This window comes from Plenodomus lingam (assembly GCF_022343315.1).
Source record: "Plenodomus lingam strain CAN1 chromosome Unknown contig_14, whole genome shotgun sequence".
Classification (NCBI taxonomy): Eukaryota; Fungi; Ascomycota; class Dothideomycetes; order Pleosporales; family Leptosphaeriaceae; genus Plenodomus; species Plenodomus lingam.
This window is the reverse complement of record NW_027093932.1, coordinates 1,542,640-1,567,939: the sequence shown is the minus strand read 5'-3', so window position 1 is coordinate 1,567,939 and position 25,300 is coordinate 1,542,640. Positions and strand designations below refer to the sequence as shown.

At 48.0% G+C, this 25,300-nt stretch overlaps 9 protein-coding genes across 9 annotated transcripts; 4 read left to right on the top strand and 5 right to left on the bottom strand.

Annotated features, from left to right (window-relative positions):
- Positions 1-363: 363 nt before the first annotated feature.
- On the bottom strand, positions 364-1,033 carry NTF2 (Nuclear transport factor 2; the record flags this gene model as incomplete). The annotated part of the gene is made up of 6 exons (XM_003834490.2): positions 364-477; positions 528-626; positions 677-748; positions 805-869; positions 950-970; positions 1,030-1,033. The coding sequence occupies 6 exons, from the start codon at positions 1,031-1,033 to the stop codon at positions 364-366; spliced, it is 375 nt and encodes a 124-aa protein (XP_003834538.2).
- A 628-nt stretch (positions 1,034-1,661) lies between these two features.
- IAQ61_002627 (uncharacterized protein) lies at positions 1,662-2,794 on the bottom strand (the record flags this gene model as incomplete). Its single annotated transcript, XM_003834489.1, has 3 exons — positions 1,662-2,087; positions 2,138-2,455; positions 2,504-2,794. 3 exons carry the CDS (start codon positions 2,792-2,794, stop codon positions 1,662-1,664), a joined length of 1,035 nt encoding a protein of 344 aa, XP_003834537.1.
- Positions 2,795-3,087: 293 nt separating this feature from the next.
- On the top strand, positions 3,088-3,327 carry IAQ61_002626 (uncharacterized protein; the record flags this gene model as incomplete). The annotated part of the gene is made up of 1 exon (XM_003834488.1): positions 3,088-3,327. One exon carries the CDS (start codon positions 3,088-3,090, stop codon positions 3,325-3,327), a length of 240 nt encoding a protein of 79 aa, XP_003834536.1.
- A 513-nt stretch (positions 3,328-3,840) lies between these two features.
- Positions 3,841-5,174, top strand: IAQ61_002625 (uncharacterized protein; the record flags this gene model as incomplete). The annotated part of the gene is made up of 3 exons (XM_003834487.1): positions 3,841-4,052; positions 4,119-4,776; positions 4,824-5,174. 3 exons carry the CDS (start codon positions 3,841-3,843, stop codon positions 5,172-5,174), a joined length of 1,221 nt encoding a protein of 406 aa, XP_003834535.1.
- Positions 5,175-5,218: 44 nt separating this feature from the next.
- Positions 5,219-5,571, bottom strand: IAQ61_002624 (uncharacterized protein; the record flags this gene model as incomplete). The annotated part of the gene is made up of 3 exons (XM_066095619.1): positions 5,219-5,346; positions 5,396-5,432; positions 5,530-5,571. 3 exons carry the CDS (start codon positions 5,569-5,571, stop codon positions 5,219-5,221), a joined length of 207 nt encoding a protein of 68 aa, XP_065954455.1.
- Positions 5,572-6,650: 1,079 nt separating this feature from the next.
- Positions 6,651-8,637, top strand: IAQ61_002623 (uncharacterized protein; the record flags this gene model as incomplete). The annotated part of the gene is made up of 2 exons (XM_003834485.2): positions 6,651-6,760; positions 6,816-8,637. 2 exons carry the CDS (start codon positions 6,651-6,653, stop codon positions 8,635-8,637), a joined length of 1,932 nt encoding a protein of 643 aa, XP_003834533.2.
- A 754-nt stretch (positions 8,638-9,391) lies between these two features.
- Positions 9,392-10,334, bottom strand: IAQ61_002622 (uncharacterized protein; the record flags this gene model as incomplete). The annotated part of the gene is made up of 4 exons (XM_003834483.1): positions 9,392-9,477; positions 9,594-9,890; positions 10,029-10,146; positions 10,269-10,334. The coding sequence occupies 4 exons, from the start codon at positions 10,332-10,334 to the stop codon at positions 9,392-9,394; spliced, it is 567 nt and encodes a 188-aa protein (XP_003834531.1).
- A 691-nt stretch (positions 10,335-11,025) lies between these two features.
- IAQ61_002621 (uncharacterized protein) lies at positions 11,026-11,857 on the top strand (the record flags this gene model as incomplete). Its single annotated transcript, XM_003834482.2, has 2 exons — positions 11,026-11,065; positions 11,127-11,857. The coding sequence occupies 2 exons, from the start codon at positions 11,026-11,028 to the stop codon at positions 11,855-11,857; spliced, it is 771 nt and encodes a 256-aa protein (XP_003834530.2).
- Positions 11,858-13,006: 1,149 nt separating this feature from the next.
- On the bottom strand, positions 13,007-17,447 carry IAQ61_002620 (uncharacterized protein; the record flags this gene model as incomplete). Its single annotated transcript, XM_003834481.1, has 3 exons — positions 13,007-13,103; positions 13,153-16,703; positions 16,830-17,447. 3 exons carry the CDS (start codon positions 17,445-17,447, stop codon positions 13,007-13,009), a joined length of 4,266 nt encoding a protein of 1,421 aa, XP_003834529.1.
- Between the last annotated feature and the right edge of the window lie 7,853 nt (positions 17,448-25,300).

The following is a 25,300-nucleotide window of genomic DNA, read 5'->3' as shown; positions in this document are numbered from 1 at the left end:
CGTAGAGCTTCGGCAACTGAGCGCGGGGTGAAGTGGCCATAGACGGGGCCAGGCGGAAAAGACCTTTCCCGGGTCACGTGTGCGGATACGCCCACGGAAAAGGCACAGTCCGGGAGCCGGATATCCATAACCAAACGTTGTTGAGCCTGGGTTAAAGTTGAAATTGCTCATATTTGAATCAAGCTATCATGCAATCATCATGACATCCCTCGCTATTTTCGCAGCCAGGTCGTCCGCGCATGTGAAGCACAAACTTGTCTAGGCCGATGCGATCGCCTTCCCCACCACCCTGCTAGCAATGTCGCCCAAGAAGCCCCCCAAGATCAAAGAAAATCGTTTTCCCCATTCCAGACGTACTTTTGCTTAGGCTGCTGGGTACACGAGTCGGAAGACGTCGTTCAGGACGTAGAAGCCTCCGTTGTCGTTCTTGAGCTGGAAGGCCTGTGTGAAGCTCATGGGCTTGTCCTCGCCTCCAAGCTAGCGGGGTGTTAGCCAGTATGCGCAAAGCTTCGTGGAATGTTTCTCACCAGAAGAGCACCAGTCACGAGGACGAGGATGCCATCCTCAGCAGAGGGCTGGGCGTCGATGGTGTCTGTGCGGTGTTGTATCTGCTGGAATGGCAGGTTCTTTCCAGGTCAGTGGCTTCCTACTGTCGTGGGTCTCGAATATATCCTACTTGAAGCTTCTCTACAATGGCGGCCGCTCCCTGGGTCCCTTGCGCCTCAAAGGTGAGCATGGAGGCTTCTCTCTGTATGGCCACATCAGCTAGCTGGTTACTGCGATTGCCCCTCTTTGACCACATACGTAGAGGGAAGCGAGACCGGCGCGGTTCCCATCGAAGGTCTCGTAGTAGAACTTGACAAACTGCTCTATATTGAGGGTCAGTGCCGTTCCGATGGATTTTGCGCTCGAGACGCTGGTAGGACTGGGTTTCTCGGGAGATTCGTACGGGCAATAGCGTTGAAGTCGGCTGCGTCGCATGTCAGTGTCAAGGAACAGTCTGAGGCGGGGCTGAGGGACCGAGCATACACATCTTTGCGGTCTTTGGAGGCTTCTTGGCTAGAACGAGGTCTGAAGCAAGGTCTCGCTGGGATGCGCGCGATAGTAGAATATCTTGCGTTGGGTTGACTCGAGGCAGTGTTTGGGCTCTGCACGGCCTGGTTTGTCCCGCCTTCACTGTCAACGTTGGTGGGGTAGCCGCCGGCGAACATCGGGCCGGCGCGCTGCCTTTTTCTTCGAAGCTTCGAGCGCCAGTGCCTTTCCCTTGTCCATCACCACCGCCATCACTCCTCAACGCGTCCTGTAGCCATGATGGCTGATGATGTTGTCGTTGATGCGTGGTCTCAATCAATGGTAAGCACTTACATTTTTCTCCTTCTCTCCTTTGCTTCATGATGAACAACCTTCAAACGATAACTTCCGAGTCGAAAGACGGTGAAGTCCAAAAAATTCAAGCTCAACAGGCTGATTGCACATACAACTGGCTCTATTACTGGTCGCACTTTCATTCCACGAACTGACATAATGCGCTTAGATGTCATACAACAGACGTACAGCACTTCATTGATGCGTGCGAAGGTAGTGAATACAGTACATAGGCAATTGAATGCTTATTCTATTTACACCCTGTATACCTCATCTCACAGTGAATCGCTAGACAATTACAACCCCTTCTTCTGGAACGACTTGATCGTGTCAACGATGCACTCTTCCAGTGTCTTGTACTTCAGCCCAAGGATCTCGATCGATCGCTTGTTGTCATACTTGTACAGGCCCTTGTCGGGTGTGCCCTCTGGATAGTCGCCGCCCGGCGTCGAGTCGCTGGGGAGGTCCTTGAACTCGGGGAAGTTCTTCCTGATGATCTGGCATACCTCTTTGTTGCTGAAATACCCAGCGGTTGTGAAGAAGCGCTTGTTCGCGGCATCAGGCTTCTCGAAAGCAGCTACATGTGCCTCGGCGACATCGCGCACGTCGATCCAGAAATGCACACCACTGGGTGGAATCTCATCCTTGAACTTGCCTTGAGCGGCCGCCAGGATGCGTTGGTTCGATGTGTTCATGTTCTCGAGGCTGTCGAGCGGATGCACCTGTTGCGCTTGTTAGCGAGTGCCATGTGCGCAAGTGTAGGGTGGCGTACAATGGGTCCGAAAACCATGGGCGGGTTGATGGTTGCAAGTGTGAAATTCGGCTTCTCGTTCTTGACAAAGTCCCACGCAGCTTTCTCGGCGAAAGTCTTGCTCGCACGGTAACCCATCATGGGGTTCTCTTTGGCCTCCTCCGCGGTGATGTTATTCCAGTCATCCTCGGAGTATACGTGACCAGGCCAGAAGCCTTTGCTGCCATCGACAATGGCAGCGAAAGACGATGTGATGACGACGCGCTTCACTGAAGGCGCACTCTTCTTGATCGACTTCAGGATTCCTGTTGTGCCAATGACAGCAGGGTCGATGAGGTCCTAAGCCAGTCAGGGACAATCCGACATGTTGGCATGGCTGGTACAAACCTTCTGCACGTCTGTGACGTTGAAGTGGAACGGACTGGCTGTGTGAAGAACGGCCTCGAATGGCGGGTCTGAGACCACGGCCTTTTCAAAGGCATCTGGCTGTGCAATGTCGGGTACAATGGCAAATCCGAGCTGTCCCTTGTCGACGTGACTCTTATATGCCTCCTTGATCTTGTCGGCCTTCTCCTGGGTACGGACAGTGGTGACCACTGAGTGGCCGTGGCTCAGAAGCACGTCGAGCGTATGCGCGGCGATGAAGCCACTTCCACCCGTCAAGAGTACTCTGGTCATTGTGCAATTCGTCTGGCTGCTGAGTCGGGGGATATGTGTTGTTGAAAATCAAGAGTTGGTTTTGAAATGCTTTGTCGAGTGTAACCAGCTCGGAACCGTGATCCGTCCTTCTCACGGACGTGGGACAGTATTTGTACCGTAGCCCCTCGATATGGGATGGCACTTTAGCGCGGGGCAGTGGTTTCCGAGCTTCGGCTTCGTTTGTTGCCTCCTGCTCTGCGCTGCCCATCCCCGTTACCGCCGACAAACGCCGTCATCGCCAGGTTGTGGATTTGTAGTCATGTCCGCGGCTGATGTCCCAGTGCTCCCAAGTTGAGCTGATTGCGTCACCGCCTCTATACCGGTATATCGTGTGGGGCCTTGCCCTTTGGCCTTCCAGTCCTTGGATCGATGGCCGTGTCGGTCTGCGCGAACAGCTGTTGATCCGTCGCCTCAACTCGCTTTGCTTTGCCAAATGGCGAATGCACTTCCCAGTACACGCCGCAGCAAAGCCATATCTTCATGGTGTTTCGGATGACGCGAAGAACGTGTAGGCACGAGAAAGTACGGGCTCGACTTCCAGACGGTCTGCTTCGAATACGGCCCTGGGATAACGACGTAACGAACGTGGTATGGACAGACGGCCCTCGGGTTCGTTTGTTTCACAATCGACCTCTTCGCCAGGTACCCAAGGGTAGTGTGCTATGTTCATGATAGAGTAAGTAGTCGCGTCATCTTGGGCAGTCGACGCGATCCTTTCACACTATGGACGGGTCATGCCTCGACCTTAACGAACAAAGGCCCCACCATAGCTCAGGCTGCATCCCACATGGCTCGTGTGCCACTTGAATGTTCCCTTCCAATCCTATCACGTTCCACAATGTCAAGATCGCCAATGAGGCGTCATTTCTGAGGCCGGCACAGGGTCCAAGAGTCCAAGGCTATGAAAACCACCGGATCAGCTGCGGGGCAGGTAGACAGGAGGAGTCGCACAACTTTTCCAGGCCAGTTTTTGCTTTCTTTCTACTCTTTTCTATTTAGTTTGCCCAATCACAACCCCTTTGAACATGTCTAGCCTCAAGAGAAGCCCACCATTTCGTGCCGAGCATGTAGGTTCGCTACTGCGTCCCCAGGAACTCGTGCAGAAGCGTTACGATGTCGCCTCTGGCAAGGCCAAGCCAGAGGAGCTCATCCCACTGGAGAACAAAGCAGTCGCAGAGGTTGTCAAGTTTCAACAAGACTGCGGTCTCAAGGCCATTTCGAGTGGAGAATACACCAGGTACAGCGACCAACATCATATGGTCTTAGTGCGTCTAGACCCGAATAGAGGTTAATTCGACCACAGGCACATGTTCTGGGGTACTTTCTTCGAGACACTCAATGGCATGAAGGAGCTGCAGCTTGGTGTCCTTGAGGGCTACGATGTTAGCATCTTTCGCGCATACGCTCCTGACATGAAGTCATTCACGGAAGCCAAGACCGTTCCCAACCAAGTCACCATTTGCACAAGCAAGATCAGCCACACTGGCAAGTCGAGCAATCAACGCGAAGTTGATCTGATGAAGAGCCTGCTACCCGAGAGCGAATGGAAGAACATCAAAATAACACTGATCTCGCCTTCATGGTACCACTTCCGCTACATGAATGGACGCAGCTACCCTAAAGAAGTGTACGCCAATGACGAGGAGTACTTTGAGGATGTCGCAAAGGCGTACCAGGAGGAGCTGAAGATTTTGCACTCGCAAGGCATCCGCAACATCCAAATCGACGATCCGAATCTTGCCTACTTCTGCTCGGAGGATATGTTGGCTGGCTGGAAGGCAGACAAGACTAACGACAAGACCGCCGACGAGATGCTCGATGCGTACGTCAAGTTCTATAACAAGTGCTTTGAGCGCCCTTCCGACATGCACCTGGGCATCCACCTTTGCCGTGGCAATTATGTCGGAAGCCGTCACTTCTCTGAGGGTGCATACGATGCCATTGCCAAGAAGTTGTTCCAAGTGAGTTGCCCTTGGTATTAAAAGGTTATTCTGTATTGACCAGCCAGGACCTCAACGTGGACACATACTACCTCGAATATGACACACCGCGGGCCGGTGGTTTCGAGCCACTGGCGCACCTCCCCAAGAACAAAAACGTTGTCCTTGGTGTCATCACATCGAAATTCCCCAAACTGGAAGATAAAAACGCCATGATCGAGCGTGTCAACCAAGCCGCCGAGTGGATCGCAAAGGGCACTGGCCAGTCACGCGAACAGGCTCTCCAGCAATGCTGTGTCAGCCCTCAGTGTGGTTTTGCGTCGCACGCTGAAGGTAATGATCTGGGCTACGAAGACATGAGGAAAAAGCTCCAGCTTGTGAGGAGCATCGCCGATTCGGTATGGCCTGGAGAGCCGTAACTGATTTGTCAATTCGGCTGCAGAGGGAGATCTGTGGACCAGGTTTAGACGGGAGACGTACGAATGGCGTGGCCAAGCATGAAAGATTGCATGGTGCGGACGAGTAATGGATTTGCCAACTTCAACATGGCATCCACAGTGAGTTGCATTAGTGGAGCAAAGTTGCCAGCGCCTAAAAGATTGAAAAAGTGATGACAGTGGAGATTGCCTACACGATACACCGTTCAACATCGCAATACGGAGAGCAAGTTTTTTCTTCTTGTGTATATAGTCAGAAATCTACATGTGACAATGAGAGACGATGAACATGCTTCCATCCCCCCAGCGCTCAATCAAGTCATTCATCCCAACTTACCAGTCGCTCGGATCGGGCTGCGGAAAAGAGCGAATCGGACATGTGATGATGTCTTCTGGTCGTGCATGCCGCCGCACACTTGGGTCAAGACGATGCCAAAGAGCCTCGGATGAGCAAGGCCCAAGACTCGTAAACCTTCTGGCCCAAGAAGAGGGCGGCCGATTATCAGTTGCTGCCTCGTGGCAATGGCAAAGATCAGATGGGCAGATCGACGGGCACGTGCTGGAGAGCTAAACTCTAAACGGCATCACGCGTCTTGGCACAATCCCTGATCTCCACCCGGAAAGCCGTTCTCTTTTTGTGACTGCGCGGAGACCTCGGATCCGGTGACTGGAAATGACTGGCCAATTTCGCCAGGATGAGAAAATGGAGGAACGCTTGTTCGTGGTGGGAGCGAGTATGGTAGATCATTGCTACGCCGTATGCCTCGCTTAGAGGAAGAGAACGGCGAAGACCTGAATGGGGAAGTCATGTCATGCGTCAGGATCATTCCCTTCCTCCGTTCCCAAACTCCGTGGATATCGCATCTCACAGTCGCCAAGATACAGTACATACATACATGCGTACTGACCATCAGCATCAAAAGAACAGTCTCGAAAGCCAAGTCGTTGTGAAGCGATGCAAACGATAGATCCACACTTCACCCATACCTAGACCTGCAGATCATAATCGAGGGATGTACCTTGGAGCGGTGGGCGGATGGTTGAACATCGTTTAAATTGCACTTGCCATGGACAACCCTGGAACGGCCCGCTGGACTAAGACTACGCCAGTTGGCGTGTCGCAAAAGAGGAGTAGAAAACGTCTGCCTTTGACCAATACAGGAATGTTCACCGTGGCGATGATATGCGACTAACACTCTCCTTCCGAGGACTACAAGAGGGGCCTTGCGATTGGGCATGCATTGAGATGGAGGGAAATAGGGGAGGGTTGAAGGCGTGCAGCGCTACATAAAGGACATCAGAGAAGCCGTTGATATGGTCGACAGGCATCGTGTTGGCCCTCACATACACTCGTTTACCTGAAGGATTGCAATAATTGGGGTTGTTCCCACATGTACGTAGCCGAGTACCGACTCTGAGGTTGCAAGGTTGCTGACGATCATAGCACACTCTTTTATAATGCTCTTCCGCCAACTGTTTGGCTCTCTTGCAGCCTTCACATCCCTTGCCACCGCTGTCGACCTTACCGGGTACGAGTATGTGGTAGTTGGATCTGGTGCTGGTGGAGGGTAAGCAATTGTCTCTGGCATGGGTGGAAGCAAGTCACTGATGTATCCATTCTAGCCCTCTGGCTGCTCGCCTTGCGCTCGCCGGCCATAAGACGTTGCTCATTGAAGCTGGTGACGACCAAGGTGCAAACATCAACTACACTGTCCCAAGTTTCAACGCTAGAGTGTCGGAAGACCCCAACTTAGCATGGAACTTCTTCGTCCGTCACTACGCAGACGAAGCCCGTCAGGCGCGTGACTTCAAGACAACGTACACTCTGCCCGATGGCAGCGAGTATACTGGGCTCAACCCTCCCGAAGGAGCAGAGATGAAGGGTGTCCTGTACCCGCGTACTGGCACTCTTGGGGGCTGCACATCACACAACGCTCTCATTGCCGTCTACCCCCACCAATCTGACTTTGACCATGTCGCTTCTATTACCGGTGACGATTCATGGGCGGCAAGCAACATGCGCAAGTACTTTGAGAAGCTCGAGAAGAACCAGTATCTTCTTCCCGGCGCCGAGGGTCACGGAAGGAAGGGCTGGCTCGGAACCGCCTATGCACCCATCGACTTTGTGCTTGCGGACCCCCAGCTCGTGAGCATGATCAGCGGCGCTGCTTTTGCCCTTGGAAACGAGACAAATGCCGTTGTCAACCTTGGGACCCTTATTGCAGGAGACGCCAACTCTGCCTCCCCAGAACGCGATAGCAAGCCTGGTCTTTTCCAGATCCCTATTTCGACCACGGATGGCAAGCGCACCGGAGCTCGCGAGTTCGTCCTCGCTGTCCGTGACGCCACGTTCAACAATGGCACCAAGAGGTACCCCCTCGATATTAGACTGAATTGCCATGTCACAAAGGTCACCTTTGACCAGACCGTCACTCCTCCCCGCGCAACCGGCGTCGAATTCCTCGACGGCCAATACCTATACAAAGCAAGCCCAAAGTCCAAGGGCGCCTCCGGTACGCCCGGCTCAGCAACCGCCTCCCGCGAAGTCATCGTCGCAGGCGGAACCTACAACTCGCCCCAGCTGCTCAAACTCAGCGGCGTCGGACCAGCTGACGAGCTCGAGAAATTCGACATCCCCGTCGTCGTCGACCTCCCTGGCGTTGGCACCAACCTCCAAGACCACTATGAGACCAACGTACAAGGCAAAGCCCCGCACAACTTCTCCTCCCTCGCCGGCTGCACCTTTGGCGAATCCACACCAGACCGCTGCCTCGACCGGTGGCAAAAGAAAACAGTACTCGGCAACCGCGGCATCTACTCCTCCCCTGGCCTCGGCGTAAACATGTTTTACAAATCCTCCGCCACCGCCCGCGACGAATTCGACGTCTTCGTCTTCGGCGGCCCCGTCAACTTCCGCGGCTACTTCCCAGGCTACAGCATCAACGCCACCCACGACCACGACTGGTTCACCTGGGCCATTCTCAAAGCCCACCCACGCAACACCGCCGGCACAGTCACCCTGCGCTCCGCCGACCCCCTCGACATGCCAGACATCACCTACAACTACTTCGACACGGGCAACGGCGACTTCCAAAAAGACATCACCGCCATCACCGAAGCCATCAACCTCGCCCGCAGCGCTATAAAGCGCCAACTCGTTCCCATTGACGAAATCCTGCCCGGCCCCTCCGTCACCTCACAAGCCGATATCGCAGACTACATCAAGGACACCACTTGGGGTCACCACGCCTCCTCTACCTGTCCTATTGGCGCTGATACCGATCCCATGGCTGTGCTTGACTCGCGCTTTCGCGTCAGGGGTACGGCGGGCTTGAGGGTCGTCGATGCATCTGTGTTTCCTCGTATTCCGGGCACATTTACGGCGGTGTCGACGTATATGGTTGCAGAGAAGGCGGCGGATGTGATTTTGAGTGAGGTGGAGTAGGGGGGGGGGGTTAGAATAGTGAAGGGTTTGGAGGGAGGAATTTGCAGTGATTGAAAGTTTTTTTTTAAGCGGATTTGCTGCTCTGTTTTATTTTTGGTGTCGCCTTCATATCTTTGATGTCGTTTGCAGTGGACTGTCAGACTCGTAGGCTGGAGTAGATCAGACTTATAAGCTGCAAGGCTGGAATAGGGGGAATCAGAAAACAGAGATAAACCCAAATAGGGCCGGGGTAGATGAAAACCTCATCCCTGCCTCGTCATTATCACACTGCGAACCTAACCTGTGTCCCAACACCGACCCAAAAGATCCCCCATCCAGAAAGACGAAACCGTAGCAATAAAAACAGTCCAATAACCAATGACATATCTTCTAGCTACGTGTACACATGAAAAATACATTTGAATTAGCCAGGAACCCAGGCACCCCGGCCGCCCTCTTCCCTGCGCTGACATGACGCGTTCATCGTACTCTTCCATCCTTTACGGCCCATCTCCTGAACCCTCCAAACCCCAACTGAACCATGGCCGTCGTGTGCGTGTAGCGCGCCAGAGGCAACGCGAGCGATTACTGTCCCAGTCCGGTGAAAGGGAAAAAAATAAAAGTGTATCATGTCGGTGTTGGAAGTGCGCGGCTTTGTGGAAGGTGAGGGGTTGGGGGTTGACATGATGCGAAATGCTAGCATTTCAATGCGTCTGCGTTTTGGTCGGGGATGGGAGGGGGAAGAGGGCGAGGTGATGATGCATGTGCAAGCAGTCTAGTGTGCAGCACCGGAGTACCGCGCTTTTCCCACCGTAAAGGGGACATAGCGGTACTTGATCATGTGTTGAATTTGGCGTCGCACTGTTGTCGTTTACGTTAGCTTCAGTACTGGCAAGAGAAGCAAATAAGCAGTAGGACAGCGCGCACAGCTGCTCATCCCCCGTTCTCACAAAAAAACCAGGACGCAAGAAACTTACTAGTCAGTCCAAAGAGAATCAACCAGTAGACCACCAACACGGGCCAGAAAACGGGCAGGTTGAAAATCTCCCACCAGCTGCAAAAGAAGCCAATGGCGATGGCCTTGGTGGTCGAGTACCAGAACTTGAACTCGGGCAGTCTGCGCACAAAGGGGCGGAACTCTTGGTCTTCGTTTGTGGGCAGGCCCGAGGCGTTGCCGTCTTCCATGCCTTCATCCTGCTCGAGGGCGGGGTCGAATTTGGGCGAGAGGAAGGCGAGGAAGAGGTTGAGGAGGTAGATGCCGAGGGAGTATGCGACTGCAATTGGGGTTAGTGGAATGGGCGTGGCAAGAAGGGTAGGAGCGGGTGTGGTTGTGTGAAGTGGTGGTGAGCCTGTGAAGGGGGAAAAGGTGGCTTCTGGACGCCGTGTGCAGCGAGGGCGGATAAGCAACATACCAATGTACCAGCCCTGGGCAAAGAATATGCGTAGTCCAAAGGCGATGAAGAGCGCGGCTGTTCCAGCCCAGCGGTAGGTTGCGTACGGCGTTGATTTGTCGAGGTAGGTTTGATACAACTGTTTATATCAATCAGCACACAATTGCGCCGATACTTCCACGCACAGCCTTCCCATCTCGCCCTCAACAGGAAAAACCGAGAGAATCCCAAGGGCGCGCGTACAAGGAGCAGTCAACATACCCTCCCATATTTGGTCGTCTGCGCCGTAACCGCCGCAAAAGGGGTATCAGGCTCTGGTGAATCCATTACTGCTGCCGTCGCTCGCTCGTACTGTCGTTACCGTGTCCTTGGTGGAATCGCGATGGCGATATCGATCCTAGCCCGGCCGCGCACGTGCAATATCTGGGTTGGGAGAGCGAGCGAAGTCGTTTGGAAGAGCGAATGGCCAAAAGGTGGTTCTTTCTTGCTGGCGATGGATTGTTTGTTGAGGCGTCGTGTCAAAAAGTTGTAGGTTGGGGGAGTCTTGTCGCAAGGCTTAGTCGGCCGCCCGCCACTGCGCTCAACGCCAAGTGGCTGGACGCGGCTAAGGGACGAACGCGGCCCTTTCGAGCCTAGCGTCTGTTGGCAACACACGCGACGCATTTGGCCCTTTAGCGCGGGGGAGGGAGTCGGCGCGCGGGTGGACCATGTAGCCGAGGTGGCCGATGCTACCCACTTCACTCCACTCCACTTGCTGGATGGATGCTAAGATGTAGTTCACTGCCATACACTCCTATCGAAACTTCTTTCTAGCTTGTACGCTTGCTTCCGATGCAATTGCATTCCTGCGCCTTGGTGTTTTCTCTTTGAAAATTTATAAACAGGCAGTGCAATTGTCCAACATACACCCAACATGCATGCACTTCGCTCATCAGCGAGGGTAGCCTCCCGCTTTCAAACAACACGTCTACCCAGGTTCGTGCGATCATACTCCGCATCGGCTGAGACCGAGTTCAAAATGCTCCTTCTCTCGAATCCTAAGCCCGGCGTTGGCCTCGGTAAGTCCTCAAGTTCTCCCACACCATCTCATACCAACAAAACCTAACACCCATCCCAAAGTCCAGCTCAACCGCCCCGCAGCCCTCAACGCCCTCGGCACCCCCCTAATCCTCGAACTCAACCAAGCCCTCCGCGCCTACCAAGCCGACAAAGCCATCGGCGCCATCGTCCTCACCGGCTCAGAAAGAGCATTCGCAGCAGGCGCGGACATCAAAGAGATGAAGGACCTCAGCTTCAGCGACGCCTACGGCAAAGACTTCATCGAATCCTGGTCCGACCTCGTCAGCTTCCTCAAGAAACCCCTCATCACCGCTGTAAACGGGTACGCGCTCGGCGGAGGCTGTGAACTCGCCATGATGGGCGACATCATCTACGCAGGCCCCAAAGCCGTCTTCGGCCAGCCCGAAATCAAACTCGGCGTCATCCCCGGCGCAGGCGGCTCCCAGCGTCTGACCCGCGCAATTGGCAAGTCGAGGGCCATGGAGGCCATTCTCACGGGCGACAACATCCCCGCCAAGCAAGCGGCCGAGTGGGGGCTCGTGTCCAAGGTGTTTGACTCGCCGCAGGAATGTGTAGACGGCGCTGTTGCAACGGCAGAGAAGATTGCGTCATACAGTCAGATCGCAGTCAAGGCATGCAAGGAAGTAGTAAACAAGAGCCAGGATCTAGGTCTTCGCGAGGGTGTCGAGTATGAGCGGAGAGTGTTTCACGGCCTGTTTGGCAGCCAGGATCAGACGATTGGTATGGCGGCTTTTGCGGCCAAGGAGAAGCCCAAGTGGACGAATAATTAAAATAGATGGAAATGTCTTGCATGTATAATGAGATGATATTTAACAAAGGCCATGGCATCATGTTCACACACTGAGTCCTAACCCTACACCCAAGTCTAAAACAAAACCCTCCAATCCAACCCAAACCCAAGAAATAACTTTAATGAGGTCAGGTTAGAAAATAATCTTGGTATTCACGCATGGTGCGTGTGGGCATGGCGCTGGGAAATGTACCTGTTATGCGGAGCTAGTTTGAGTTTGAATTTGAATTCAAGTTCACTAGGTTAGGTTGAGTTGAGTTGAAGTTGAACTGAGTTGCGTAAAGGGAGGACAGAGAGAACCGCTACCAGACAAGAAAGAGAAAACATGGACATGAGCCATATTCTACCAGGAAGCCATCAAGTTAAACCATTTGAATTCTGCAAGAGCTAGATCAAAACATGTATGCACACAACAGATTCGTGAATACACCCTACCCTCCCCCGCCAGCATGTCGCCAAAAAGAAACTTCCTACCCACTCCCCATGACCGACCACACATAGCCCGTTCGTAGAATGCATGCCAAAGCATCACGGTCTTTTGACCTCCTTCATCACCATCTGCACCACACTTATCCTTCAAAACTTGTAACAAGAAGGAGAAACATGAACATGAAATCGGTGATGAATTAGAGGGAAATGACGACATCTACCTCTCTGGATCCGTCCTGCCCCGCATGCACAGTGACTGAAATGGAAAAAATAATGATCAGGAAAACAGAAGAGTGCCTGAAAGCCCCAAAATATGCCCATGCCAAGTCACTCCCTGGAAAGCGGTTGGTATGAGCCCGTACTCTTCGTCTGCGCATGAACCGGAACGCCTTCATGTTTGGTAATAACCCTGCCTGCAAAGAAGAAAAACCACCTGTAAATGGTCGACGTCCCGAAACATGGGATAGGCAGGCTACAGGGTGGAAGAAAGACACCAAACCTGATGGTTCCTGCCCAATCGACGAAAAGGTACTTTTGATTTCGCCAGTCTCGAAAGCCGCGTGGAAGTGAAACCCGCGAGGTGCAGAACAATGCGCGCTGAAAATGCCCCGGTCTATGCAACGAAACAGGTGATTAGATTACCGCGTGCGGTGTGTCGTCTATGGGTATAAACCATCACGCGCTCCATAGAAGAAGGTAATCACTCGGAAGGCTTGGCCTCCGTCTCTGCAGTAGACTCTTCTGCAGCGTGGGATGGAGAGGCCTCGGCCATGTCGTTATCGAGCGCTGCCAAGGCACTGTGACATGTTAGCAATCATCGTCCGAAAACATGGCCGGATAGCTTACCTGAACGCATTCGCATGAGCAGCTGGCTCCTTCTCCTTTTGTGTAGGTGGTGTGGCAGTCCGCGAGGACATGCCAGACTCATCACCGCGACCTCCCATCATGCCAGGGCCAAGACCACGACGGCCACTGCCACTGCGATTACCGAGCATGGATGGACCCAGTGGCCCTGCGTTGTTTAGGTTACGTCCAGAAGCACCCTTGGACAACTTGCGGAGATCATCCATCTGCACACGACCCCCGTTGTCGGGAGGCGGTGGCATGCCACCGCCAGAGAATGAGCGAGCATCGCCACGGCCCATGGGTAGACGTCCACCACCACCGCCGCCGCCACGCTGATTCGAGCGCGTGCGTTCCATCTCGGCTGCTTGTTGGGCTGCAACGGCCTCTTGGTGAATCTCTGCGATGGTCTTGGGGCCCTTGAGCACATCCTTGGACTTCCAGCCAGACTTGCGCATGTCAATCGTATCGAGCAACATGAAACGCATACGCGATGGGAGTCCTTCCATGTTCATGACCTTTTCGATGCGTTCAAAGTACATGTTGATCATCTTGGGACCGGCCTCGGCAGATTCCATGGTCTGACCAACAGTGCGAAGCAACTTGACCAAACTCTCAATAGCAGCTTCATCAGGGAGTCCTTCAAAATCAAGAAGCTTGAGGACACATTCGTGCATGATGCGAAGCGTCAACATGCCCAGCTTGTACAGCTCTCCGATGAATTGAATGAGACCAAGACCCTTTCGCTTGGCGGCCGCAGCGATGTAATAGTCATCGGACAGCAACTGAGCCTCCTTTCCGTCCTCTGGAGCCTCGGGCAGGTTGACTTCCCAACCACGCTCAAACTCTTCTTGACAGCGGTTGAGAAGATACTTTCGGAAGAGAGCACCCCCGACGACGGGCTGGTTGTGCTTGTCGCGGACGTTTTCATCCTTGATTTCAGTGCTCATGGTCTGAAGCATACGGCTACAGAATTTGGCATACATGGAAGACCAATGGGACTCGTCGCAAGCCTTCTCGAATGTGAGTTGAATGACTTGTCGAAGCGTACGACCATCGGTCTCGTCCTTGGACTGAGCAGCAATCTCCAGGATCTGGTCCGAGATCTTGTCAAACTTCTCGGGCGTCATCTTGTTGAGCGCAGCCTTGACCTTGCGTTGCACCATGTCCGGTGCCATGTGCCCGGCAGCCATCTGAGCCTGAACCTGAGCAGGCTGCGTGACCGAGGGTGGTTGCCATCCAGTCTTGGACCGTTCGAGTGCCTTGACTTCCTGACCAGCGGTGAGGGGCATCTGAGCCGCCTCGCGACCTTCGTTCTTGCCACCACCACGACGACTGCCACCACCAGCTCCACCCTTGCCACGTGAGCTACCAACACGAGGAGAGTTGGGGCCACCGTGGGGCATGGTCGTGTACGAACCAGTACGAGCCATTGGAGGAGCCATAGGGAAGGCACCGGTGCGATTACCACCGCCCATGACATGTTGAGCAAGAGGGTTCTGCATTGAGCCGCCGCGATTGGCTTGTTGGAAACGCTGTTCAGAAGTCGTGCCTGGCGCGAGTGTGCGGCTGGTGTTGAAGCTGCCTTGGAACTGGCCCATGACGTTGCTGGTGGCATTACGGGAGCCCGTGCGGCTACCCATGCCGGCACCACCACCAGGGCGGGCAGAGGGCGGACCGCGAGCAGAAGCTGGATCGTCACCAACCGTCTCCTTGAGCTTCATGTCCCAATCAGTGGATGGCTTCTCCTTGAAGACCTCCTGGAACTGGAGCAAGAAGTCCTTGTCATATTGACGGCCCTTGCTCTTGGTGCTGAGGTTCAAAGCAGGGTTGGGCGACTGGATGCCCTCAGGGTACTTGACAAGCTCCGCCTTGACTTGCAAGAAGCGTGCAGACTTGAGCGCCTGCATACCAGCAGTGGGCTGTGCGGGTTCGACCGTCTTATTGGTCTCGAGCTTCAAAGCAGCTGGCTTGGACTTGGTCGCGCTGAGAGGCTTCGAGGGAACAGGAGCGGCAATAGGAGCTGCGGCAGGCTCGACCGGTGTGGAGTCACCGCTGGTCTCACCAGCGAGGTTGGCACCTGGGCCAAACTGTGTGTTCTTCTTCAAGCTGGCGAAGAGATCCTTGTTCTTGGCTTCACGCTCAGCCCTCTGCTCAGGAGTCTCGGCTTCACGAGCGGCCTCTGCCTCTTCAGCCTCACGCTCGAGTTTGCGGAGACGTTCCTCCTCTTGCTTGATCTTTTCCGCGGCATTGGCCTTTTCAGCTTCAGCCTTAGCTTTCTTTTCCTCGGCATAACGCTTCTCGTCAGCCTCGCGCTTGCGCTCTTCTTCTTCCATCTCGGCAATCATGCGCTCCATCTCTTCGTCTTCGAGACGCTTCTTTTCGGCCTCGTCATCCTCGGCTTTTGCAGCGGCATCGGCAGCTTCCTTGTCTTTCGTCTCTTGGGCGGCCTTTGCTTCGGCGTCCTCTTTGGCCTTTTGCTTGGCTTCAGCTTCAGCCTTTGCGTCAGCCTCTGACGTATCCTTTGCCTTCTTGTCGGCCTCTTCCTGGAGACGAAGAGTCTCCTGGAACTGTTTGACAAACTCGGCCTGCTTCTTTTCCTTTGCCATCTTAGCGGCATCATCAGCCGATACCGAGTCGGTGGCACTAGGAGCACGTGGCGGCGGAGTGGGTGTAGCAGCAATCGCGGGGGAACGGGGAGCGGCAGGTGGAGCGGCGACAGCAGCTGGGACAGGTGAGGCGGTACCCTTTGGCTTGGGAACGTCGACAACCCCTCCCTCGGGATTCTTGATGACAATGGCCTTGCTCTGTTTCTTCGGGCGCTCAAAAGTGGAGCCAGGAACTGGACTTGCCGCAGTCACGCTGGGTGTATGGGTGTGCGAGATGTGGTTGACATTGGTCATCGCAGGCGTGCTGGGTTGGGGAACGGCAGACTGTGGACGCTCGGACATGTTTGAGGGGGTCCGCGACATGCCTGGAGCTTGAGGTGGTTGGCCATAGGGAGCAGCAACGCCGTAGGGCATTTGTGCGGGGAAACCATGGCCGCGATTGGGGCTCGCAGGAACACCGGGGTAGTGAATCGACTGCTGCAGACCATAACTCTGGCCGGCGTAGTAGTTGTTGTATGGGTCGAGACCTGGCCCGCCCATGCCGTACATGCCAGGTTGAGGGTACTGCTGGCCTGGGTAATAAGGCATACCTTGAGGATTGGCGAGATGTGCCTGTTGGTGCATGGTAGCGGGTGTGATGGCTGGGCTGCGAGTCTGGCGGTATGGCGAGCCCTGCTGCTGCATACCCTGAGGCTGGAAAGGCGGTGGCATCCCGCGACCCATCTGCTGGTGAGGTAGGGGACGGTAGGGCTGCGGTGAGTGGTTGGCCATGTTTGGGTTGTAGTGTTGCGGCTGGAAACCACGGCCGCCACGGCCAGCGGCGGGGGGGTAGCCACGGCCCATGTTTGCGTTGCTCATGTCACTGTGCGCAGAGTGCGAAGACTCGCGGCGAAGGTGCTGAGCCTGTGGGATGGCGTTGGGTTGAGGGGGCATGGGAGGGCGGGACTGTATGTGTCGAGATTCGTTAGATTCATGGCAAAGTTTAGCAATGGGGAGAGGTTCGGAAATCGTCAGAGACATGGGAAATTGTGGCAGGGTACAGGCAGGGTAAGGTTTCGCGTGCGAACTTACGTTAGCTTCGTTGCTGTCACCGCCTTGGCCACCGAAGACCAGATTGGGGCGTGTAGGCAGTCCGTCGGGCTTGGGTCCCCCCGAGATAGGCGTGGGGATGGGGGAAGGTGAATGCGCTGGCGAGGCAATGCGCGGATTTTGCATTTGTGGGTTCAAATTTCCTTGGACGGCGGGCGATGCGTGCGCAGGCGCAGGCGAGGCAGCCAGCTGGCCAAACTTGATGCCAGAGGGTGGACCCGTGGTTGGGGGCGTCTGCTTGATGTGCACCGAAGACTTGCGGTTGTGGTCACCGCCGTTGCCATTTGGGCCGCCGCTCACAATGGTGGGCATGGCGGGAACGACAGGCTTGATGCTGCTGCTGCCGTTGACGGGGGAAACGGACGGGGCCTTGCCATGGTGCGCCGTCTGCGGGCCTCCCACTACCGGCGGGGTTCCGCTGCTGGCGATAATCGGATCAGAGATCTTCTTGGTCGCATTGGCGTAGGAACTGCGGGTAGCGGGCTGAGCCGATCCAGCGGCCACGGTGGCGGACGATCCTGCAGAGGAGCTGTTCGCGGGCGTAGCGGTCGAGGAAGCGGCAATCGAAGGAGTTTGCGTGTTCGAGGCGGAAGTACTCATGGACTCGGTGGGTGGCGTGAGGCGAGGCGGGCGTGCAGTGGCCTGCGCAGTTGTGAAGAGCCTGAGCGCGTGCGAGTGGGTGGTGGTGGGGGGTGCGAATGTACGATTGTGAGTGTGGGTGTGGATGTGGATGTGTGTGGGAGTGTGTATATGTGTGTGTGTGTGTGTGCGCGTGGGTGACGTAAGGCGCGAGAATCTCAGATCCAGGCGACGAGCAAGGCTGCAGAATTAAAAGAGACTCCGGTGAAGGCGACTCGAGGGTGAAGCAGCAGAATCGAAGGCGAGGAGTAGGAGGGGGGTCCACTGGAGAGAGAGAGAAGGGTGGGAGGGCAAATACTATAGTGTCTGTGTGGATGGGTTCGACTCCTTTGGGAAAGGGCGAGGGAGCTGTCCGAGCGCTTCAACGAAGAAGGTGGTCGAGACAGGTGTCCGAGGAGGGGAGAGAGGAGGATTTCGACAGGAGTCCTGTGAAATGTGCAAGCGACTCTTGAAAAGAAGATCGCTGCAGATGGTGGTGGGATGTCTTCAGGATGAAGAGGTGGTGGTGGCAGGAATCGAAAATTGTTTCGACTGCGGGTTGAGTGCCAATAGACTAAGCCGCAACAAGGATTATGCCTAGCCGAGCCCTTGTTGTGGGAGAAGTGAGAGTGTGAGAGGCTGGCCCGAGTTGGAACATGAAACCTCTGCTCCAGTCATCTATTTATTTGTTTTTACTTGTTTATTCACCCGCTATAGTTAACTTTGTCTCTCTCTCTCTCTCTCTCTCTCTCTGTATATACACATCTTCTAGAGACCGTCCATGTGTGTGTGTGTGTGTGTGTAGCCACTCGACTCTAATGGCTGTTGTTGGTGAGTGAGGGGCAAGCAAGGTGCATCATCATCCTCGTCATCATCATCGTGCCTGCCGTTTCTTCGGAAATACCGGGCAAGAGCGAAGAGCGAAGAGGGAAAGAGGGGAAAGAAGGAACAGGTACACCACATTGCCTCACCAAATCTTCATTCATCATCCATCCCTCATCACCTCATCCTCATCATCATTCTTCTCACTACTCACTACTCACTCATCACGTAGAGAATTAGTAGGAGTAGTACTGTAATCGTTACTTACTCACCCCGACCTGGCGGCACTGAGACTAACATGGTCCAATACTTAACATTGTAATGTGCTGTGCCTGTCTGTCTCTACCTAGATACTCACGATAGGTTAGTCATGTGTTTTCTTGTGTCCAACTTTCTTCGCCACCTACCTCTAGTCCCTCCCTCTGATTTAGGTATCCACGCCACCTCAGCGTCTATCCTATCATCTCTCTCTCTCTCTCTCTCTCTATCTCTTCGCCACAGAACTCTCTCATCGCAGGCAAACAAGCAAACAACAGTCCAAGACGTCGCAAGCCGCCTCGTCTCCGTCACATCCCAAACGCATCCCGCGGTGACTTGCCAATCACCATGGCCCGCTTCTTGGTCGCCTGCTCGCTCGCCAGCGAACCCTGGGTCGCACAGACGAGCACAAGTCGCTCGCTGCTACTGGTACCTACACCTACCTACCTAGCTCCAACAAGCCACAAAAGGCACAAGCAGAGACCACGGCGACCTTCAGCACGATGCACATTGTGACACTGAGTCCAGACCTTGTCCTGTGTTTGTGTGTGCTGTACAATACAATAATAAGGACCACTCGTCTCCCCCGCTCGCTCGCCGCATTCGAGAAATCAAGTGTGTCTGACGTCTTTTCTGGGCGTGTAACGGTATACGGTTATGCACAATGACGGGGTCTTCAGTTGTTCGCCTTGCCCGTTCACGTGTTAAACGTGGGTTGGGCTTCTGGGCTCTTTCTCCTTGCTGTTCGTGGCTGCTGACATAACACCGCCGATTACCGATTACCTGACCGAGCTGGCCCTCGCCCAATCGACAGCCCTACTGTTTCCTTCAAACTGCCCGTGGTGGCATGTCATATGACCATGGGTTTAGCGTCGGGCGACTTGGGCTTTACTCCAAGTGGTTAGAATATCCCTGTAGGTTCAAGTCCACGTCACAGCGGCAAATTTTTATAGTTATATAAACTAGCCTATAGTTAAGTATAAATTAGGGTAATTTAAGCAAGTAAACACAGTTTTTATTACTATCTTTTTTAAATATATTCTAAACCTATTCTTAATAATATATAGGCATTCCTAAATACTATACTAGAGTTTAGTATAGTAGTACTAGATAATATATCTAAACTAGATAGTAATATTAGAGATAAATTTAGGTAACTATATAAAGTGCTAGAGGAGGATAGTAGTAGTAGTATTAAGGAAGTAAGTAAAAGTAAATAGAATAAGTTTAGAATAGGTTAGTAATATATTATAGGGGCATAATATATACCTTACTTATAGTAATAGTTAAGGACTACTACTTATACTAGTAATTATTAAGTATATAGCTATTCTCCTAGTATACCCTTAATTATATAGCTAAGGGTATAGGTATATAATACTAGTTTAGTAATATAAAGATAGCTCTTACCTAATAAGAGAAGAGGTGCTTATATAGGCTATATAGGTAATATATTAAGAACACGTTCTTAAATTATTCTAATTCTAGTAGGTATAATACTCCTGCTAGTCTATCTATCTTAATAGGCCTATAACTTTACTATTCTTTAATAGCTAGCTAGCAAGCTAGTATAAATACTAATACTCTAGGGTAAAAGTATATAAGTATCTTAAGAATATATTATAAATATGTTCTTATTACATTATTAATAATATATTATATAATTAGATCTAAACCTTAAAAAGTATAGTACCTAAGAAAATTCTATAAAGAGAACTATAAATAAGAAGCTATTATTATAGCCTTATTAAGCGCTTCTCTTTAAGGATTTATAAGGACTACTAGGTATCTTATTATCCTATAATAAGGACTATAGTAAATTAGGTAGGGAGCAAAACTTAAATATATTTAAAATATATTAATAATAAGTTAGTAAATTATAGAATAGGCTTAACTATATATTAGCTATTAGAACTATAGCCTAATATCTACTACTAGGAAAAAATATTATTTTAGTTAGGTACTACTAGAGGTAGACTCTACATATCTATAAGGTCTTCTAACTAGGGAGATATTAAATCTTTCTAGTAGTCCTGCTTTATATTCTGTAGTTAAGCTATAGTTAAGCTAGATAAAGAAGTATAGTAGGTATATTATAACCTATTCCTAATATATTCCTAATATATTCTAGGCATTAATTATCTATAAGGGTAAGGATCTCTATTTAAAATCCTGTGTAAAGTTACCTTCTAAGTAATTATACTAATAGATATAGTAGTAATACCTTTTTTTACTATTATTTCTTTTAGTATATATATATATATACCTCCTCCTCCTTTAACACTATCTAATAGTAATATTAAGGAAGTAGTAAAGGTGTTATAGCCTATACTTACTCTATAGCTTATATAATATAAGTTATTTATAACCTATTATAAATATATTCTTAACTTATTATAGCCTAGTTCCTAAACTTAACCTAGCTCTAAACCTATCTCTAACTTAAAGGTTTCTATTCTATTAAAGAAATATATATTAGCTTTATAAATAAAGATAAAATCTTACGTATTATAAAGCGTAAAAAGCTTCTATAGTTCCTATTTAAGAGTAGCCTTAGAGGAGTATACTATAAGTAGAGGATAAAGTATTAGGATCCTAAAACTATATATAGTGTAAGAGAATAGGTTTAGAATATATTACTAATATATTACTATAGGCGTATATATAGTAAATCTTTATATTAAGCTTAGGTAACTTAATTATTTACCTTTTTAAAGAGTAGGTATTAATTCTATTAGATTAAGACATGTTCTAGATAGATATATTATATAAGAGGTTATATAGGGCATAGGTAGAGATTCTAATAGTAATCTTCTACCTATAGGAAAAGAAGTATACGCATTAAGAATAGGTTTATAACATGTTTCTAATATATTATAGTTATTACACTTAGCTAAATTATTATAGATAAGGATATAACTAAGATATATTAAGTTACTATTACTAACTTCTTTTAGAAGTATAAAGCACTTATAAAAAGATAAGTGTTATAGAGGTATATTTACTTATAGGGATTCTATAGGACTACTATTAATATATATAACAAGTAGATAATAGGTAAGTTTTATAGCGCACTATAATATATTTATAACATGTTTCTAACTTGTTTCTAGGACTTAGGCGCTATCTCTAGTTAATTAATCCCTATAAGCGTAACTAGCGCTAGCAACTTTAATCTTATATAAGATTTTATTAAGTATATCTATAAAGAAGTATTTATAAAGTATATAAAAGAGAGCTAGATAATACTACCTCTTTATATCTAAGTAAATTACTATAGGTATTAATAGCAGAGGAATACTTTTAGCTTACTAACCTCCTCTTATATAAGTAAACATATTCTAAACCTATTCTAAATATATTCCTAACTTATTCTTATATAATTAGAATATAAACCCTCTAAAGATACCTAAAACTAGGTAATCTATAAGAAAAACCTAGTAATTACTACTAGGATTATATAATACTATAGTAAAATATTAAAAGAGATATAGGAAAAACTAGAATCTTATTTAAATATAGCTAAGCAAGCAGGCTAGAAAGGATATAAAACTAGTAAGTATATAAGTATTCTTAAGACTACTTAGAAGTAAGTTTATAACCTATTCTTAACCTGTTAGAATTATATAAGTAATATTATATAATACACACTAGATAGATCTATAGGATATAAAAGAGTTTAAAGCCTAGAGTAAGTTTAGAATACGCTATAACTATAGAACTCCTAATAGGCTTAAGCAAAGGTACTTTAAAAAGCTTTAAAGGGGAGAAAGTAAGTCTTACACTAGTATTATATATATTTGCTAATTAAAACATATTTAGAATATATTTAGAACGCGTTCTATAATAATAATAACACTCTAGATAATAATAAAGTAAGTCTTGCTATATCTAACTTAACTAGATATATCTTAGTCTTAATAAGAAATAAAAGAGCACGCTTAAAAGCCTAAAGCTAGAGGGCAAGTAGTAGAGTAGTATTAGAAAGAAGTTTACTAGCCCCTTTTCTATCTTCTCTACTACTAGGCTCTTCTCCTCTACTAATAGTAACCTAAAGGTATGCTTTACAAAACATATTTATAATATATTCCTAACTTATTATTAGTCTATAACTATAAACTTTATAATAAAAGGCTCTTCTTAGTAATTAGGCTCTAAAAGAGAGAAAAGAAAAGCTAGAGGTAGATAAGGAAGAACTTATATAGAAAAAGGCACTATTTAAATTATAAAAGGTATAGTTTAAACTTAAGAAAGAGATAGCTACTTTTTATATAAGGTAGGGTTAGTCTATAAATATAGTAACTAGTTCCTAACTAGTTCTTAATATATTCTAGTCTATTATATAAGTATATATAAGTAGATAAATATATATTCTTTCTTCTTCTCTTTCTTCTTCTTTCTTCTTACACTCTATAAGAACTTTTTATATTTAAGAGTTTAATACTATTTTACTATCTATCTTTCCTAATATTATTAGATATAACTAGTTAATATAGTTTATAAAGATCTTTTAAAGTTAGTATATAATAGAATATATTAGGAACATGTTATAAACTTATTCTAATACTAAGTAGGATTTATACTAGTAATATATTAAGCTTAAGTTACTTCTATCTAATACTAGGGCATTCTCTCCTATAATATCCTACCTAAATAATAGGTGTATAGTATTTCCTAGCAAGCTTTTCTACTAGGCTATTTAGGCTAGATTAGGGGTATAGGAACTTTATAGAGTATATATATATACAAGTTAGAATATATTTATAATATATTAATAACTATTTTAGTATTACTTCTCTAATAGAGGTAATCTTATCTACTACCTTAAGAGGTATTATCCTAAGGTTTAAATAGCCCTAGTAAACTATAGTAGAACTATAATATAAGGTATTATAGAAGTAAGGATCTTCTATAGGAGCTTAATAGTAAATACTTAAGAATATGTTCTAAACACGTTAATAATATATTCTCTGCTAGTAGAGTAGACTATACTAAGTGCCTCCTCTAAGGTTTAAGAACCCTCTAAGATAGCTAGTCTATAATAAGAAGTAGTAGCTAGAGTAGAGGCTAAAGAGGAAGTAGAGAGTAAAGAAGAGAAGCAAATAGTTGCTCCCCTTTACACTATAAATAATATTTAGTAAAAGTAGTAAAAAAGAGATATAAGTCTAGTCTTTTAAAATATATTTAGAATATATTAATAATATATTATAGCTAGACACCTATAAATACTAGATTCTTCTTTAATCTAAGGGACTACTAGAGCTTTATAATACCTATAAAAGTTAAAAGAAAAAGTTATATACTATTAAAGGACCCTATAAAAGTAAATAGTACTTTACTTTTAGTAGATAGAAAAAAAAAGAGAAGAGTAGAGAGTTTATTTTAGTAATTACTACTACCCTTTTAGGTTATATACTATTATATATTATTTATTAGAACCTATTCTTAACATGTTCTTAACGTGTTCCTACTTATTACTATTATTATCTCCCTCCCCCTCTCTAGTATCTTCTCTATCCTCCCTATCCTCCCTAGGCTTTATAAAAGTATACTATAAGTAGAACTAGGTAGTATTCTAGCAGGAATTAGTAAGGTCTATACTAGTATTAAAGTAATAGTCTTAAAATATATTAGGAATAGGTTAATAATATATTATAAATAACTTACTATAGCTAGAATAATTATAAGTATAGATAGTATAAGGAACCTAATAACCTTAAATCCTTAGTAAGGTAGATATAGTAATAAAGTTAAGCTATAATAAGTTAGTAACGTGTTTTTAATAGGTTCTTATAGGCTATACCTTATTACTATTATAGCTACTATAAGTCTTCTTCTAAATTATATTTAGGAGGGTATTAGTATTTATAAGGGGGCCTATAGTAGCTACTAGCTAGGCTTAGAGAACTTCTATAAAATATATTAGTAATAAGTTTTAAATATATTCTAAATAACTTATAGTAAGGAGTATTTTAGTAATTATATATAACCTTTATATAAAAGTCTATATATATTAGTATAATAAGTTAAGAATAGGTTAATAATATATTTACTCTTTACCTTATAGACCTCTATTATAGAGGGCTAGCTAGTCTTCTTAACCCTACTAACCTTATAGTAGGCTATATTAAGCCTATAATCTTTTTTAGCATAGGTATATAGAGTGCCCCTAGTACCTAGAATAGCCTAAGAATATTAGAACCTATTTAGAATATATTTAGAACCTATTCTTACTCTATATAAGGTGCCCTTATTATTAATCTTAGTATAGTAGTAGTGCTCTCTACTCTCTATCTTAACTACCCTATTAGGGCTAACTACAGGCTATGCCCTAATATTATCTAGGACGTAGCTAAGGGTAAGGTACTATTAATAGTGCTTCTATAACCTATTAAGAACATGTTCTAAACACGTTTTAATCTACTTATATAGGATAAGAGGGATATATTAGTAATAGGTATAGTAGTAGTAGCTTATAGTATTACTAGTATAGAATATATTTAGAATAGGTTTAGAATATATTGTAAAATCTTATAGTATAATATTTAGTTAACCTCGCTTAGCTAGCTAGTAGAGCTTAGCATAGCCTAACCCCATGCTAAATACAAGTTCACGCAGCGCTAATTCTATGGTTATATAAACTGCGCCCTCAAACTGCCCTGGCCCCTAGCCTTCCATTGCTACTTACCAAGATTTGCCCTTCATGGTTAGCCTTAAGCTTCGTCTGGAATATGATGAGGCGCATTTTGACTCGA